The sequence below is a fragment of the Tachypleus tridentatus genome, chromosome 12, assembly GCF_004210375.1.
Source record: "Tachypleus tridentatus isolate NWPU-2018 chromosome 12, ASM421037v1, whole genome shotgun sequence".
Lineage (NCBI taxonomy): Eukaryota > Metazoa > Arthropoda > Merostomata > Xiphosura > Limulidae > Tachypleus > Tachypleus tridentatus.
In genome coordinates, this window is record NC_134836.1 from 132,476,811 (window position 1) to 132,496,309 (window position 19,499).

At 34.1% G+C, this 19,499-nt stretch overlaps 1 protein-coding gene across 3 annotated transcripts in view; it reads right to left on the reverse strand.

The window, feature by feature from the left end:
- The window catches only part of LOC143234723 (protein pangolin, isoforms A/H/I/S-like), a 231,379-nt gene extending 214,587 nt beyond the window's left edge, over window positions 1-16,792 (reverse strand). Inside the window, exons 1-3 of one of the 3 annotated variants that reach the window (XM_076472282.1) lie at window positions 16,459-16,792; window positions 16,221-16,320; window positions 3,062-3,156 (exon numbers count right to left, since the gene is read on the reverse strand). In XM_076472282.1, coding sequence (XP_076328397.1) covers window positions 3,062-3,156; window positions 16,221-16,320; window positions 16,459-16,653 — 390 coding nt within the window. In that variant the 5' untranslated portion in view covers window positions 16,654-16,792. Of the gene's footprint in view, window positions 1-3,061; window positions 3,157-16,220; window positions 16,347-16,458 lie in introns of all 3 variants that reach the window. The other 2 variants (XM_076472283.1, XM_076472284.1) reach the window with 2 other exon arrangements.
- Between the last annotated feature and the right edge of the window lie 2,707 nt (window positions 16,793-19,499).

Here is a 19,499-nt window from a genome sequence, read left to right on the forward strand (position 1 = left end):
TGCTACTGACTAAACAGTGGACAATGAGTGTTACTGACTAAACAGAGGACAATGAGCGTTACTGACTAAACAGTGAACAATAAGTGTTATTGACTAAAGTGTGGTCTATAAGTGTTACTGAATAAACAGTGGACAACGAGTGTTTCTGACCAAACAGTGAACAATAAGTGCTACTGACTAAACAGTGAACAATAAGTGTTATTGACTAAACAGTGGACAATAAGTGTTACTGAATAAAGTGTGGTCTATAAGTGTTACTAAATAAACAGCGGAAAATGAGTGTTACTGAATAAACAGTGGACAATAAGTGTTACTGACTAAACAGTGAACAATAAGTGCTACTGACTAAACAGTGAACAATAAGTGCTACTGACTAAACAGTGAACAATAAGTGCTACTGACTAAACAGTGGACAATAAGTGTTACTGACTAAACTCTTTCTCCCGAGTTTCCCCAAATTCAAAACTAGAAACAGCTCGTGAAGATAAGAGAGCCCCTGTGGAGGTTTGTGCTGAATCAAAAACAAATAACATCTATTTGATTGTTTTATTTTGAATATTCGAGCAAAGATACTGGAGAGCTATCTATATGCCAGCCTTCCCTGAAACTGGTGTGATAGTAGGACGGTAGCTAATTAACACCATTCACTGCCAACCCTTGGGATACTCTTTTATAAACAAACAGTGGAACTAACCGTTACTATGACTTCCCCACGACTGAAAGAACAAACATGTTTGGTGTAACGGGGATTAGAACCCCCGATTCTCAGAGTCAAGCATCTCAACTCCCACGCCAAGTCAGGGCCCTAACCAAGGACTTAATCACCGGGTTATGCCAGGCCAAAAGATTAAAAAGTCAAATTAAATAATGTCAAACTATCAGCTCAAAATTAGGGGCAGTTATGTGTAGCTACCTCTTCTGTAGCTTTGTGTGAAACTTTGAAACAAACAAAAGCCTTCAAATACCAAAGTGAAGGTCATATGTGACCCACTCAAACAAAAGTACTTATTGATAGCAGCGAGTATAAATGTTAAAATCCCCATTATCACAACGTTATTGAACAACTCAGTGTAATAGACGTGATAAAAAGGAGGTTATTAAGTTGACAGTACGTACATTTCTGACAAAACTACTCCGGATCATAAACATGTTGTGTATCGACAAAACTATCGCAAAATGTCTACAGTATCTAAAAAACCGAACTTTCATACATGGTAAAACTATGGTAGTGTTCTTTGTTATTTCTGCTCATAATGTTTTAGTGTTACGTATGACATTACAAATTATTGAATTAATTAAATACATATTTCGCCGATTAAAGTTCCTGTTCTATCCTTTCACAGTTGTAAACGTTGAGTAAGACTTCCATTTTTAGAATGAATTGATTTGTACTGAGAGGAACGTCTACAATGTAACACATTATTGTTTTCGATCCGAATGATATATACCCTAGGTGGTAAATGGGACAAAAAAACATAAATTGGGACAAGCTATCCCTAACCTGGAACTGATGACCAAAGAGAATGTAACTGGTCAGTAACAGCTACGTCTGTTAAAGAAATAAAGAGAATGGGTGTCACTTTTATTACATCTCACGGTACGGGGTGTCTTCTGCGTCATATTTCGGGGTCGAACCTTGGACCTTTCCACACGCAGACTGACATGCTAATCGCTAAACCACACTCGACCAACGAATTTAGTAGAAAATAAAGTTACACGTACAAAAATTTTACTTGGTGGAAGATATTAGACGCATGTTGACTTACCTACATTTTAAATGTTTACATTGTTTTGTAGTTTGTTTGTTGTTTTCTAAGGAACACCAAAGTGCCTAATTTTTCAGGTTAAATAAAAGAAGTTATTTTGAGAAGTAGGAACGATTTTGACGCTAAGCCTATCTGCACTTTTATAGAATATCTTCGAAGCCTATGGACACTGGTCATAAACTACAGAACTGAGAATATAATAACAACTTGTCCCAAACTAAAGAAATCATAAAACACAAAATAACAAGGTTTGTATCATTTTTATCACATGTCATTCTGTGTATCGAAATGAAACAAAATATCCACCTTTGTAAAACAGAGAATCACTTCCTCACTGTCACAGTTACGTAGCCATTAGAAATAATGAGTTACCGCCACATTAGGGTTTCACAGTTGTCATGATACTTACTGACATGCGTGCTTGAGTGTGAGATTTATAATATATAATATAAAACAAACATGGCGTTTACTCCAATAATTATTTCCGTATTAAAATCTATATTCCAAGTGTTAAAGTTTCATGTATGACAACTTTACATAAAACATTGTGAATTCTGGTGTAGATCATACAAACATAAATATATTTGTACGTATTAGACATACATATGTTAACATATATATGTTAAATATATTTATTTATGTGTAACAAGAATACATAACATAGGGTATATTTACATGTTTAATACATAACATAGGGTATATTTCCATGTTTCATACATAACATAGGGTATATTTACATGTTTCATACATAACATAGGGTATATTTACATGTTTAACACTTTCCACCACTCACGCATAACTTTCAAACTGTAACAAAAACACTCTAACACAAATGTATAACATCACAGATTACTGACACAACTCTAACAACTGTAGTTAACAAAACGAATACAATTGAAATTATACATTTATCTCTTTCCGTATATCTTTCTCTGACTGTGTTCTACTCAGTTACACCGGTCTTATCTATTTATTCGTGAAAACTATGAACATGTGGTTACCAAGGTAATCATTGAAATCTGTTTCAATTAAATTCCCGTTAGGCATAATTAGAGATGCGTGTTACTAAGGCAGTAACTGGTATGCCTACACGCACGTTTCTAGCCCTGTTTTTCATTAAGAAATCACCATACCTTTATCCTTCGGTGAATGTAATGTATATATTGGTTTGTTTTCAGTGATACGGGTTATTTAAATATGTTATATTTAAGTGAAATACCTTCCTAAGTTATGTGTTCGCGATATTCTTATAACATATTCGATCTAAAATCGAACAAATAAAGACCGTACGTTACCATTGACGATGGTCCAATGGTGCCATTCGGGTGTGGATATGGAGAGACAACGTAACCAATAGGCGTAGAGTGGGGAACTGGCTCAAAACCTTTTCCTGAAAATAAAGAGACAAAAATGTTTGAGTCTCATAAAATGACAGATGCTTTCTGTAAACGGATTGTGAAACACGTAAGCCTAATAATTAAATTCAACCTGCAATGAAGCATGAGAAACTTTAACTGATAAAAACAGAAATAACTTGGTCCCTCCCCCTATGAGAATGAGAAACACCGAGTACTTAACACACATTATAAATGAATGATTAACACCGAGTACTTAACACACACTAGAAATAAATGAGAAACACCGAGTACTTAACACACATTAGAAATGAATGAGAAACACCGAGTACTTAACACACATTAGAACTGAATGAGAAACACCGAGTACTTAACACACATTAGAACTGAATGAGAAACACCGAGTACTTAACACACATTAGAAATGAATGAGAAACACCGAGTACTTAACACACATTAGAACTGAATGAGAAACACCGAGTGCTTAACACACATTAGAACTGAATGAGAAACACCGAGTGCTTAACACACATTAGAACTGGATGAGAAACACCGAGTACTTAACACACATTAGAACTGAATGACAAACACCGAGTACTTAACACACATTAGAACTGAATGACAAACACCGAGTACTTAACACACATTAGAACTGAATGAGAAACACCGAGTACTTAACACACATTAGAACTGAATGAGAAACACCGAGTACTTAACACACATTAGAACTGGATGAGAAACACCGAGTGCTTAACACACATTAGAACTGAATGAGAAACACCGAGTACTTAACACACATTAGAACTGAATGAGAAACACCGAGTGCTTAACACACACTAGAACTGAATGAGAAACACCGAGTGCTTAACACACATTAGAACTGGATGAGAAACACCGAGTGCTTAACACACATTAGAACTGGATGAGAAACACCGAGTGCTTAACACACACTAGAAATGAATGACAAACACCGAGTGCTTAACACACACTAGAACTGAATGAGAAACACCGAGTGCTTAACACACATTAGAACTGAATGACAAACACCGAGTGCTTAACACACATTAGAACTGAATGAGAAACACCGAGTGCTTAACACACATTAGAACTGAATGAGAAACACCGAGTGCTTAACACACATTAGAACTGAATGAGAAACACCGAGTGCTTAACACACATTAGAACTGGATGAGAAACACCGAGTGCTTAACACACATTAGAACTGGATGAGAAACACCGAGTGCTTAACACACATTAGAACTGAATGAAACACCGAGTGCTTAACACACATTAGAACTGAATGAGAAACACCGAGTACTTAACACACATTAGAAATGAATGAGAAACACCGAGTACTTAACACACATTAGAACTGAATGAGAAACACCGAGTACTTAACACACATTAGAACTGGAATGACAAACACCGAGTACTTAACACACACTAGAACTGAATGACAAACACCGAGTACTTAACACACATTAGAACTGAATGACAAACACCGAGTACTTAACACACATTAGAACTGAATGACAAACACCGAGTACTTAACACACATTAGAACTGAATGACAAACACCGAGTACTTAACACACATTAGAACTGAATGACAAACACCGAGTACTTAACACACACTAGAAATGAATGAGAAACACCGAGTACTTAACATACATTAGAACTGAATGAGAAACACCGAGTGCTTAACACACACTAGAAATGAATGACAAACACCGAGTGCTTAACACACATTAGAACTGGAATGACAAACACCGAGTACTTAACACACATTAGAAATGAATGAGAAACACCGAGTGCTTAACGCATATTAGAACTGGAATGACAAACACCGGTGCTTAACACACATTAGAACTGGAATGAGAAACACCGAGTGCTTAACACACATTAGAACTGAATGAGAAACACCGAGTGCTTAACACACATTAGAACTGGATGAGAAACACCGAGTGCTTAACACACATTAGAAATGAATGAGAAACACCGAGTGCTTAACACACATTAGAACTGAATGAGAAACACCGAGTGCTTAACACACATTAGAACTGAATGAGAAACACCGAGTACTTAACACACATTAGAACTGAATGAGAAACACCGAGTACTTAACACACATTAGAACTGAATGAGAAACACCGAGTACTTAACACACATTAGAACTGAATGAGAAACACCGAGTACTTAACACACATTAGAACTGAATGAGAAACACCGAGTACTTAACACACATTAGAAATGAATGAGAAACACCGAGTACTTAACACACACTAGAACTGAATGAGAAACACCGAGTACTTAACACACATTACACGCACTTGAACATGGAAATAAAAAGGTCGCTATGGAATAAATACAGTAAAATATTCAAATTTAAAAATCAAACACGTGAACCACCAACGGAGCTATCACGTAAAAACACGTCATATCCGTAAACACGTCATATCTGTAAGATACTGAAACCAAATGAAACATCACTGTAAAAACACGTCATATCTGTAAGATACTGAATCCAAATGAAACATCACTGTAAAAACACGTCATATCTGTAAGATACTGAATCCAAATGAAACATCACTGTAAAAACACGTCATATCTGTAAGATACTGAATCCAAATGAAACATCACTGTAAAAACACGTCATTTCCGTAAGATACTGAAACCAAATGAAACATCACTGTAAAAACACGTCATATCTGTAAAATACTGAATCCAAATGAAACATCACTGTAAAAACACGTCATATCTGTAAGATACTGAATCCAAATGAAACATCACTGTAAAAACACGTCATATCTGTAAGATACTGAATCCAAATGAAACATCACTGTAAAACACGTCATATCTGTAAGATACTGAATCCAAATGAAACATCACTGTAAAACACGTCATATCTGTAAGATACTGAATCCAAATGAAACATCACTGTAAAACACGTCATATCTGTAAGATACTGAATCCAAATGAAACATCACTGTAAAAACACGTCATATCTGTAAGATACTGAATCCAAATGAAACATCACTGTAAAACACGTCATATCTGTAAGATACTGAATCCAAATGAAACATCACTGTAAAACACGTCATATCTGTAAAATACTGAATCCAAATGAAACATCACTGTAAAACACGTCATATCTGTAAGATACTGAATCCAAATGAAACATCACTGTAAAACACGTCATATCTGTAAGATACTGAATCCAAATGAAACATCACTGTAAAAACACGTCATATCTGTAAGATACTGAATCCAAATGAAACATCACTGTAAAACACGTCATATCTGTAAGATACTGAATCCATATGAAACATCACTGTAAAACACGTCATATCTGTAAGATACTGAAACCAAATGAAACATCACTGTAAAAACACGTCATATCTGTAAGATACTGAAACCAAATGAAACATCACTGTAAAACACGTCATATCTGTAAGATACTGAAACCAAATGAAACGCTTGAAAATTGGTTGGCTTTTGAAATTCACACAAATGTTACACCAGGTCTAGCCGTCCCTAATTTAGCAGTGTAAGACTAGAGGGAAAGTAGCTAATAATAACCACCCGCCGTCAACTGTTGGGCTACTCTTTTACCAACGAATAGTGGGATTGATCGATATATTACAACACCTCCACGGCTGAAAAGGCGAGCATGTTTGGTGTGTCGATGATTCGAATCCGCGACCCTCGGATTACAAGTCGAGCGCCTTATCCACTTCGCCATGTCGGGCCTAACATGAAATGTACAGTCCCAACATCAAAAGACAACGAACGCATTTAAGTGTCTAAAAACGACTCAACTATACATCAAGACGATGCATCTCAGTATCAAAGAACGTCTCGGCAGTAAAAATTGACTCATCTTAGAATGAAAATACCACATTTTGGATGAGAACTTAGAAAGATGTTGTATATTACCTACTAACGTACTGTTTTATTCGAAACTAACATCATACGTATGATAACGCACACAAAAAGTATATGGATTAGTCCGCAGGTTGTTCATTCCAAATGCTATAAATGTTTGAACCTATAACAAACTTACCAATAATTCAAGGTTAACAAAAATTCCAAGATACATAATTAACATTATTTATTACCAAATTTTTGCAACCAAACAATCCTATTTCTATATTATTTTTAATTTATATGTTTCATCATTTTCAAAATAAGGCTTAGCATTATCATTACGTGAACGTATGTTTATCCGTCCGTGCACTAAAACAGTTTTGCTTTAGCAACTGTTAATGATTGAGTCATGTTAGGTTTAGGATGCAACGATACGCATACACAAAGCACCTGTTAACAACAAATAGCCCTCTAGTGTTTCACTGCTAAATTAGGAACGGCTAGTGCAGATAGCCCTCGTGTAGCTTTGCGCGAAATTCAAAAACAACAAAAAGCCCTTTGGGTTAAATTTAACTTTGTACGACAGTTAATGACGTAGGTCTAACAGAAAAAAACGTCATCTTACAAACTCGATATACATACAAAACACACATACACCTCATTTAAATATCAACCACATTGACACAGAATTATTATTATTTGTGTACAAGAAACTGTAACCTATATTTACACTTTACAATCCACAGTAAGTCATGACATCTGTTTATTGACTGTACGAGATAATTATAGAACTAAAGTTTCTTCTATTGAAAAGCACGAGGCCTTTTACTGCTTTATTTCTGTTGATGATCAGGGGTCACGAAAAGGTCACAGTGCTCCACCGGAAACCTCATAATTAAGTTTTCTTTTCCCAGAAAAAGAAAGCTACACTGGTTGTGCAGTGTATTATTATTATTGTACAATCATGTCCGCCGGTTGGAATGTTTCACTCACCACATCAGCCCAGTTACGGTGTGGCTAAACTTCCATATATTTATCACGAAGAAGTGACCAACTGTTTTAAAAGCAGAAATTTAAAGAGAGTTGCTACTGGCGCGTACCGTCCAAAGAACGTATTTCAAATATTAATTTATTCGCGTCTCTTTTAGTTACTCGTATCACCAAGTATTACATATTATAACCATTTTATCACCACATTTTCTGTGTTACAAAGTGGTTCTTAATCACGCAAGTCCGTTGTCGGAATTTTCGTGCTAAACTACACAAGGACTATCTGTGGACCGCCGTCCCTTATTTTTTAATACATATACTACAGGAAAGGCAGTCTGTCAACAGTACCACCCGCCAACTTTTTAGTTACATTCATCTGTCCGATATTGGTCATCACTATTGTAGTATATTCATGGCTCCAACAATATGAGGCACGTTTTTCTAGCCATGAACCATAAATCTCGGGATTTAGAGATTATTCACAATAGCTACTACGCCACGCCTCCCTAATCTGTACAATTTTATAAGTTTTATATTACACTGTTTACTTACAGCAAGTGTAACATGTTATCGTCAACGTATATACGTATTGTGGATGATAATGATTGTTAACTCAGCAAGAACCAGCCGCCTTTGTCTGATGTCAGCTTCTGGTATTCCAGGAAAGGCCTCGACGGCGCTGGATATAGCAGATATAGTCATACACTTTCCTTTCCTAGCATTCAGAGGTTATTTTTAATAATATAATTATATTTTTATATTAAATATGCTGTATATTTTTTCTTTTGGGAATAAACGATGCCATTTTTATTTTATCTTATTTTTCACTTCGCATTATTTCATTTGTAACGAGTTTTTTTTTCTTACCCTTGATGGACATTTGGTTGCTTACTTGTAACCCGATATAAAACTTTCATCACAAGATATTACGTACAGCGTTATGTCTAGAAACTTTGCAGTAATACTTGACACTATAATAACTGAACACTATTTTGACTACAAATATCAAAAGCAAAACAAAAGCTTTTGTGCTCCCCTGGCTACTTAGGGGGATTTCTGGTGTCACATATAGACTCCCCCCAATGGTCTTTCGTAAAAAATGATCACTTCCACAAAACAGTAAAATACTGCAGCGTGGCGTAACATGACCAAGTGTTTCATGTTAGGCCTAACATAGCCAGGCGTTTCATGTTAGGGCTAACATAGCCAGGTGTTTCATGTTAGGGCTAACACTGTCACGTGTATAATAATGCAGCGTTTCTCAAACAGAGGACTCCCAAGTAATATCGTAAACATGCCAAAAAAACAAGACTTATAAAATTAAATCAATTAACTCTGAAATACAGTTTGTCACGTGCACGGGTTTTTTTTTCATTTCAAATTAAAAAACATCGATGTTTTGAGGGTATTCGCAGAACTATTTTGTTTAATTAAAATCGGTTCTCAGGTTACAAAATTTAAGAACCACTGAAACTACGTTAATTAAAAATTGTGGACTGACGTATGGAAAAAAATAATCTCCAGATAATTATATGACAAGTTCAGTTAGCAACAAAATAGCTTGAAGTTGTATAGACATGTCTTAATAGTAAGAGATAAGAAAACGGACACACCTTAATGTCCAGCAACTGTCACGAACCTTTCTTAATATGGTCTAATACTCAGGAATTTCTAAATCGTAAATATAACGCAAGATACAACTCAATCCTAGAAAGAGTTTCACGACGTGTAGTCTTGTTAATAACATCAATCAGCAACAGGTGGTCTCTGTTGACAACTTTAATGAGCAATTCATCTTATAAACGATAAATAGGGAGGATGATCTGTTAAACAGAACACACAACTTATAATCACTAAACAGAACTGTTGACTTTCCAGGTGCTTATAAATGGAAAGCTTGGCTGTTTAACAGCCAACATAACTTGCAACCACTATGCTTACAAAAATTGAGAGACCCAAACTCTACTAAAATAGTTTTAGGTCAGTGTTTGTGTCTCAAACTGAGGTCTAAGAGGGTACTCCGAGCGGTTTGTTTGTTTTTGAATTTCGCGCAAAGCTACACGAGCTATCTGTGCTAGCCGTCCCTAATTTAGCAGTGTAAGACTAGAGAGAAGGCAGCTAGTCATCACCACCCACCGTCAACTCTTGGGCGACTCTTTTACCAACAAGTAGTGTGATTGACATTGTAACGCCCCTACGGTTTAAAATGCGAGCATGTTTGGTGTGACGGAGACACAAACCAGCGACCGACCCTCGGGTTACGAGTCGAGGGCCCAAACCACCAGGCCATGCCGGGTCCACTCTAAGTGATTCTGTGAGTTATGTCCGAACTTTATAAAAATATTAAAGAATATTAAACTGAGTTACAACACTATAATCCAGGGTTCGATTCCCCGCGGTGGATATGACAGATATAGCTTTATTAATTTAAACAAACCTTCATTTCACACCAGCTACTTTTTAACCAATATCGGCATATATAATGTGGAGAAATGTTCGTTGTATATATATATACAATAGAAACTCCCTGCACATAAAGGCTTTCCTCACCTTTCTTTTGTACAATGAAGAATATTAGCATGGTAAGTATATGAACTGATCGAGGGACGAAGACTGATTAAAACAAGGTTGTTCAATATCAAACCCATCCCTCTTCCCTGAACCAACACCCCTACTTTGTTTATGTTGAAATCTTTGTACAACAAAACATTTCTTTGAGTCATTAGAGGAATCCAGTGATAAGACTTTCAGTAATGATAATCCCTTCAACACGTGACACACTGGCATGAGTGAACGTTTCAACACTTTAATGACGAAGCGTTACAGTGAACTTAAAAGTTAGCACCTGGAGCATGGAATAGATAATAAATATGTAGTGAACTTACAGTAGATTATATCGTCTTTTATGTAGTGAACTTACAGTAGATTATATCGTCTTTTGACACGGGGAAATGTAAGAAAACTGACGGATGTAGTTTGAATTTCGAGCAAAGCTACACCAGAGCTATCTGCATTAGTCATCCCTAATATAACAGTGTAAGACTAGAAGAAAGGTAATTAATCATCACCATACACCGCCAACTCTTAGGCTATTCGTTTACTAACAGATAGTGGGGTTGACCGAACATAATAACGCCCCCATGAATGAAAGGGCGACTTTGGTGTGACGAGGATTCGAACCCACGCCCCTGAGATTAGAAGTCGAACACCTAACCACTTGGTCATGCCGAGCGAAAACTTGTGCGAAACTTCTCGACTGAGTTAATTTAAATGAATGGAACCTGTCCGACATTGGAAACTGCAATCGGTGAACACATAAAAATAGAGGCCACTCTCTTCTTTAGGTTATTATACTAATAAAGCAAAACAAATAAATGACATTTATTAGAATGTGACAACAACGGTAGTTGCAAAAGGCCCTGTGAATACCCACACATTTCTCGTTCAAAGTTTTGCTAACCCTTTCCGCCTCCCATGCTCACCCTGGACCCCTGTAACCAAAATGGTTACTTAACCCAGTTTTCTCTTTCACCCCCGTAGTGAAAACTGTCACAATAAGTTTCGTTATTCACTGTCAGCAATCCAAGCGTACGGAGCAGACCAGAAATGTAACAAGAGTAGTGGGGTGGGGCAAAAATGGTTGTGTCAAAATACGCTCAGGTTTCATTGATTATTCTCTCCTCGCATCAACTAGACTATATTAAACTGCATGTCTTTTACGCTCACCAAAACACGTTCGTAAAGTGATTTCGGATGTAACTGAGAAGTCTTCAAAATTAAACATTTCTTAAACTTGAATCATCATCAAAATGGGCCCTAACTGAATGTGTGTTATTGCTACGTCCCTGTAGGTCGTTCCAAAATAAAAGTTGTCTGCTGATGCGAATTCAACAGAATGTCCAATTATAGAACATTCTGGAAGATTTTAAAAACCTGCGTTTTTGTAGAATAAATAATAGAAAGTTATTAATATCTGTTCCTATCAAAATGTTCTGTAAACCTTTTAGGACGTAACAAGAAGCTAGACATATATACTCCCGACCCAGCGTGTTCTTAGGACCAGGGTGAAAGTTTATAGATGAGATTTCAAACAAACCAAACCTCTTAGCACAAACACGATAATACAAACATAAACGACAAGACGTCGCTTGACGGGGTAACAGCCTGCAGGGGATTTGGCCCCATTCCAAGGTCGAGCAGATTGCAAGAGCCACCTATCTTATGGCTAAAGAGGCTTACATTTCGAATGAAGGTCACCTGCTGAGCAAATGTAGAAACAAACAAAGTCTGCTCACTTTCTTGACTGGAAACATGCACGTGCGTTAGAAAATGACAGTTCGAATAAAATAGACAGCCTTTTAATTTCAAAATCAGTACATTAAATAAAGAGTAATAAAACCTGTACCAATAAATTATTTGATACTAGATACTACCATTAAATATTATTTGATACTAGATACTACTATTAAATATTATTTGTTACTGGATACTACTATTAAATATTATTTGATACTAGATACTACTATTAAATATTATTTGTTACTGGATACTACCATTAAATATTATTTGATACTGGATACTACCATTAAATATTATTTGATACTGGATACTACTATTAAATATTATTTGATACTAGATACTACTATTAAATATTATTTGTTACTGGATACTACTATTAAATATTATTTGTTACTGGATACTACTATTAAATATTATTTGATACTGGATACTACTATTAAGTATTATTTGATACTAGATACTACTATTAAATATTATTTGATACTGGATACTACCATTAAATATTATTTGTTACTGGATACTACTATTAAATATTATTTGATAGTGGATGCTACTGTCAAGTATTATCCTAATTTATTTAATTGAATGTTGTTACTACAACTTTGCTGCACTAAAGCGTGAAAATAATAAAATAACTTTAACAGTATTCTCATAAAATACAATATATAGACACATTAATGTTCATACATTTTCGATAATCATACGAACCTGTATTGTCAAAACGAGACCCAAAAACACGAGCGCTTTCGAATAGTTGATAGGTCAACTTTTGTAGGTGATCCTGTGTGTTAACTATTTAACTTGAATCTATAAACATAGTCGCCATGTTGTTTTTACTTTCTGTGTATAACCATTCAACAATATTATACTTCCATGAGAACTGGCCTTACTTTCTGTGTATAACCATTCAACAATATTATACTTCCATGAGAACTGGCCTTCCTTTCTGTGTATAACCATTCAACAACATTATACTTCCATGAGAACTGGCCTTCCTTTCTGTGTATAACCATTCAACAACATTATACTTCCATGAGAACTGGCCTTACTTTCTGTGTATAACCATTCAACAATATTATACTTCCATGAAAACTGGCCTTACTTTCTGTGTATAACTATTCAACAATATTATACTTCCATGAGAACTGGCCTTACTTTCTGTGTATAACCATTCAACAATATTATACTTCCATGAGAACTGGCCTTACTTTCTGTGTATAACCATTCAACAATATTATACTTCCATGAGAACTGGCCTTACTTTCTGTGTATAACCATTCAACAACATTATACTTCCATGAGAACTGGCCTTACTTTCTGTGTATAACCATTCAACAATATTATGCTTCCATGAGAACTGGCCTTACTTTCTGTGTATAACCATTCAACAATATTATACTTCCATTCAATATGGGCGTTTCTTTCTTTTCTATCTCTGCGAATTAAGTTCTGTATATTGAAGCTGGCGAGCTGAAATCAGATCCGTATAATCTTACAAAATAATCCCTACATTTTAAGCCTTAAGCGTGTAATAAATATGACAGTCAATTAATTAGAATGGATGCAAGCTTTCCATAAGCTATATGCCTGATATGACCAGGTGGTTAGGGTATTGAGCTTGCAATCTGAAGGTTGTGGGTCGAATCCCTTCCCATGAAACATGCTCACCCTTTAGGGACGTTAAGCTGTTACTATCAATCCCACTGTTCATTAGTAAAAAGTAGATCAAGAGTAGGTAGAATATGGTGCTGACTAGCTGTCTTCCCTCTAGTCTTACACTGATAAATTAAGAACACCTAGCGCAGATAGCTGTCGTGTAACTTTGCGCGAAATTAATAAACAAAGAAAACATTAGTTATCTAACGTACGAGGAAGATGGTTTCCCAAGACTCGTTTGAACAGCCCAATCTACAGAAATCCATAGGCACTGCACCCGGTGACTTATTTTTTCGAACGGAACAAATTGAATATCTGTTTCATCTACAGCTGCTTGAGATATGAAAGCCCGCTGTACCACTGAAGGGGGGGGAGGCTTTATTCCATCTGCATTTTCGTTCATGGATTTTTATGAGATACCAAACTTTGTTTAACACAGTTAGAGCAAGACTTGTTGCTGGTCTCTTTTGGGATGGTTCTGCCTTCCAAAACTCATCCATATTCCTTTGTTTTATAATGTTGTTACGCAGAGAAGATAACCCCACGTTGGAAACTCTAAACTTCCAAGTTTACGACACTATTATAGTCTACGTGTATGAATATTTTACTTTGGAAAGAGCTATTACATTTCCTTTCCAAAAGCGACAGATTTTCGCTGGCACATCATTACCTGTCAAATGCTAGAAAATGTCGAAACGTAGTTTCCTTTCCACCATGATTGTACATAGGATGTGATTGTTAACATAATTTTAACAGAACGTACAACACTTGTGTTTCTATGATTTCTTCACTAAGTAAATGTGTTAACCTTTTCTTACCTATACTACTACCATATACAACAAACCCCTGTGCTATTTATGTGCAAATATTTAGAAACATAATCTTTCAATATTAATGTAACATAATTCGCAGACCTCACACACAAAAACGCATCTCAAGACGGCTGATATTAAAACTTTAATTAGTATAATATAGAGAACAGACGGCTGATATTAAAACTTTAATTAGTATAATATAGAGAACAACATTTTGACCATCTTTTTGTTAACTTGAATAGTGAAAACATTGTTCTGTACTTTAATTAAAGTGTTCATACCTATACCAGCAGTCTTGAGGTTACTTCAAGTGAGTTTCTCCTCATGACGCACACAAAAAGTCCACCTAATCTATTAGGATTTGTTAGCGTTAAGCATGTGAAATTAGGTACTGTTCCCTAAAATCATCGTTAAACCTAAAACTAACACGATAAATATCTCCGTCAAATAACCTGATGGATTAAAGTAATAATAGAACGTGTAAAAAATATCCTCTAATATGTGTGATTAATCTAGTCTTAGCACTTCTGATAGAAATCCAAAAAACCTTTATGAACTTTGGTGTGTTAATGTAGTGTTAACAAGTGATAATCGTATTAAATATACTGTCAAACTGCAGAATCTTTGTGAGTAACACGAAATAAACACATGTCAAAAACCATGATATGCTTAACACACGAGTGACACAACAGAATATTCAATAACTGTCTGAAGCAACGAAATATTGAATAAATGTGTTATGAAAAACACAGCATAACACTACGTGTAACATGCATAAAAACACAGGATAACACTACGTGTAACATGCATAAAATTCTTCCCCAGTCTCTGGAAACATAAATAATTACTGAACTTATTTGATAAAACACGTGAGTTTTACTTCATTCTTATATTATATTAGACCAGTCAACATTATGCGCGCGAGATTTTGAAAAAACAAACAAACTCCAAATGTTCAAGTTAGGTTAATTTGAAAACAAAACAATCACCATATACGGACGCCGTGCGTATTGACAGTAACTAAGCCTTAAAGCCGTAAAGTTCATTACTATAAATACAAAATATGACTTTACAAACGTCATAAGTGATGGTACAAAATATTTCTTTGAAAGTTTGAAAACATGACATAGAGATTACAAAACACATCATATGTACTGAACTGTAAAAAAAAAGATTGGTTTCTATTGTTGATAATAACATAAAACAGTTTTGTATCTTAAACTTTGAAACGGTGTTCAGTCTTTGAAAGAAATTACCTTAAAATTCACTGGTTGCATAGTAATTTTACGTTTTCGAAAGCTTTAAAATACATAATTCTTAAACGTTGTACTACTACTACCTGTTGAAGCACAAGGTGATTTTTATAAATATTTTCCATCGCTCATTGACCCAAAGTAAACTACGTTTGTGTATTTAACTAGAAAATCCAATCCATACACTAACAGGCCCTAACTGACAAACTGGTAAACTTACCGGAGGTCGCCGCCGTTGTAATAGCGTCTTGCAGTCGGGACGACAGAACATTTTTTGAGCCTGAGAAGCTATGAGACACCGGTAGTTGGTCGTTTTTATCCTGCGGAACAAGGGGAACAGCATATCCTATATGAAACAGAAATCGCCATCAAGGCTACACACAATCACACATCACTAATTTACCACGCAGACTATCTTAGAAAAGCAGTAAACTTTAAACTTATTGAATAACACGTACATCGCCTGTTGCAGTAGCTGTGAGTAACTGCACTAGGCGTGTTAGGCCTACCTCTTCCCCTTCGGTGACTAAGCTCGACTTGAGATCGGTCAAGTTTTCCGAAGACCGCTTTTCTTCCTCCCCCTCGTCTTTAAACACTTTTATCTCATCCGAAGAAGCTAAATCGTCGCCGCCGCCGCCACCAACGTGCGGCATCCTTCAAAGTGCTATTAGGCACCGGTACAGAAGTGTAAATTCCTAGGCGAACCAAGCAATTTCACCGCCCGCTTTGACTGTAAACCTCGCCGACATGAGCGGACCCCATCCCATTGAAGTACTTAACTTTCTGACAAATCAGATTGCGCGAACGAACGACACTATATGTGACAGCCAATCAGCGACTAAGCCATTCTTCGCTGAGTTGTTCTAGCATGGCGGAAATACTGATTGAAGTGTTTTCCCAGCGACACTGAGCACGAAATGTATACTTTCATTGCTAGCCCTAACAGGTTCCATACTTTCATTACACCCTGAAGCAATACAATTCGCCCCTGTACTTGAAGTGTTGCGTCTTTCGTTTAGGAACAGGCCTATTAATTTGAACTAACACAAACGTTCTATCTAAGTTAAAATCACATGTCAAAAAAAAAATCGTAAATCAATTATAGAAACAATTACGAATTTCTTTCTCTTTCCAACTGTTTAATGAAATATTAACATTATATAGGTGTTTGTAAACTTATGTTTCCAACTGTTTAAAAAATATTAACATTATATCAGTGTTTGTAAACTTATGTTTCCAACTGTTTAAAAAATATTAACATTATATAAGTGTTTGTAAACTTATGTTTCCAACTGTTTAAAAAATATTAACATTATATAAGTGTTTGTAAACTTATGTTTCCAACTGTTTAATGAAATATTAACATTATATAAGTGTTTGTAAACTTATGTTTCCAACTGTTTAATGAAATATTAACATTATATAAGTGTTTGTAAACTTATGTTTCCAACTGTTTAATGAAATATTAACATTATATAGGTGTTTGTAAACTTATGTTTCCAACTGTTTAATGAAATATTAACATTATATAGGTGTTTGTAAACTTATGTTTCCAACTGTTTAATGAAATATTAACATTATATAAGTGTTTGTAAACTTATGTTTCCAACTGTTTAATGAAATATTAACATTATATAGGTGTTTGTAAACTTATGTTTCAAACTGTTTAATGAAATATTAACATTATATAAGTGTTTGTAAACTTATGTTTCCAACTGTTTAATGAAATATTAACATTATATAAGTGTTTGTAAACTTATGTTTCCAACTGTTTAAAAAATATTAACATTATATCAGTGTTTGTAAACTTATGTTTCCAACTGTTTAACGAAATATTAACATTATATAAGTGTTTGTAAACTTATGTTTCCAACTGTTTAAAAAATATTAACATTATATCAGTGTTTGTAAACTTATGTTTCCAACTGTTTAATGAAATATTAACATTATATAAGTGTTTGTAAACTTATGTTTCCAACTGTTTAAAAAATATTAACATTATATCAGTGTTTGTAAACTTATGTTTCCAACTGTTTAAAAAATATTAACATTATATAAGTGTTTGTAAACTTATGTTTCCAACTGTTTAATGAAATATTAACATTATATAAGTGTTTGTAAACTTATGTTTCCAACTGTTTAATGAAATATTAACATTATATAGGTGTTTGTAAACTTATGTTTCCAACTGTTTAATGAAATATTAACATTATATAGGTGTTTGTAAACTTATGTTTCCAACTGTTTAATGAAATATTAACATTATATAACTGTTTGTAAACTTATGTTTCCAACTGTTTAATGAAATATTAACATTATATAGGTGTTTGTAAACTTATGTTTCCAACTGTTTAATGAAATATTAACATTATATAAGTGTTTGTAAACTTATGTTTCCAACTGTTTAATGAAATATTAACATTATATAAGTGTTTGTAAACTTATGTTTCCAACTGTTTAAAAAATATTAACATTATATCAGTGTTTGTAAACTTATGTTTCCAACTGTTTAATGAAATATTAACATTATATAAGTGTTTGTAAACTTATGTTTCCAACTGTTTAAAAAATATTAACATTATATAAGTGATTGTAAACTTATGTTTTCAACTGTTTAATGAAATATTAACATTATATAAGTGTTTGTAAACTTATGTTTCCAACTGTTTAATGAAATATTAACATTATATAAGTGTTTGTAAACTTATGTTTCCAACTTTTTAATGAAATATTAACATTATATAGGTGTTTGTAAACTTATGTTTCCAACTGTTTAATGAAATATTAACATTATATAAGTGTTTGTAAACTTATGTTTCCAACTGTTTAATGAAATATTAACATTATATAAGTGTTTGTAAACTTATGTTTCCAACTTTTTAATGAAATATTAACATTATATAGGTGTTTGTAAACTTATGTTTCCAACTGTTTAATGAAATATTAACATTATATAAATGTTTGTAAACTTATGTTTCCAACTGTTTAAAAAATATTAACATTATATAAGTGTTTGTAAACTTATGTTTCCAACTGTTTAATGAAATATTAACATTATATAAGTGTTTGTAAACTTATGTTTCCAACTGTTTAAAAATATTAACATTATATAAGTGTTTGTAAACTTATGTTTCCAACTGTTTAATGAAATATTAACATTATATAAGTGTTTGTAAACTTATGTTTCCAACTGTTTAATGAAATATTAACATTATATAAGTGTTTGTAAACTTATGTTTCCAACTGTTTAAAAATATTAACATTATATAGGTGTTTGTAAACTTATGTTTCCAACTGTTTAATGAAATATTAACATTATATAAGTGTTTGTAAACTTATGTTTCCAACTGTTTAAAAAATATTAACATTATATAAGTGTTTGTAAACTTATGTTTCCAACTGTTTAATGAAATATTAACATTATATAGGTGTTTGTAAACTTATGTTTCCAACTGTTTAATGAAATATTAACATTATATAAGTGTTTGTAAACTTATGT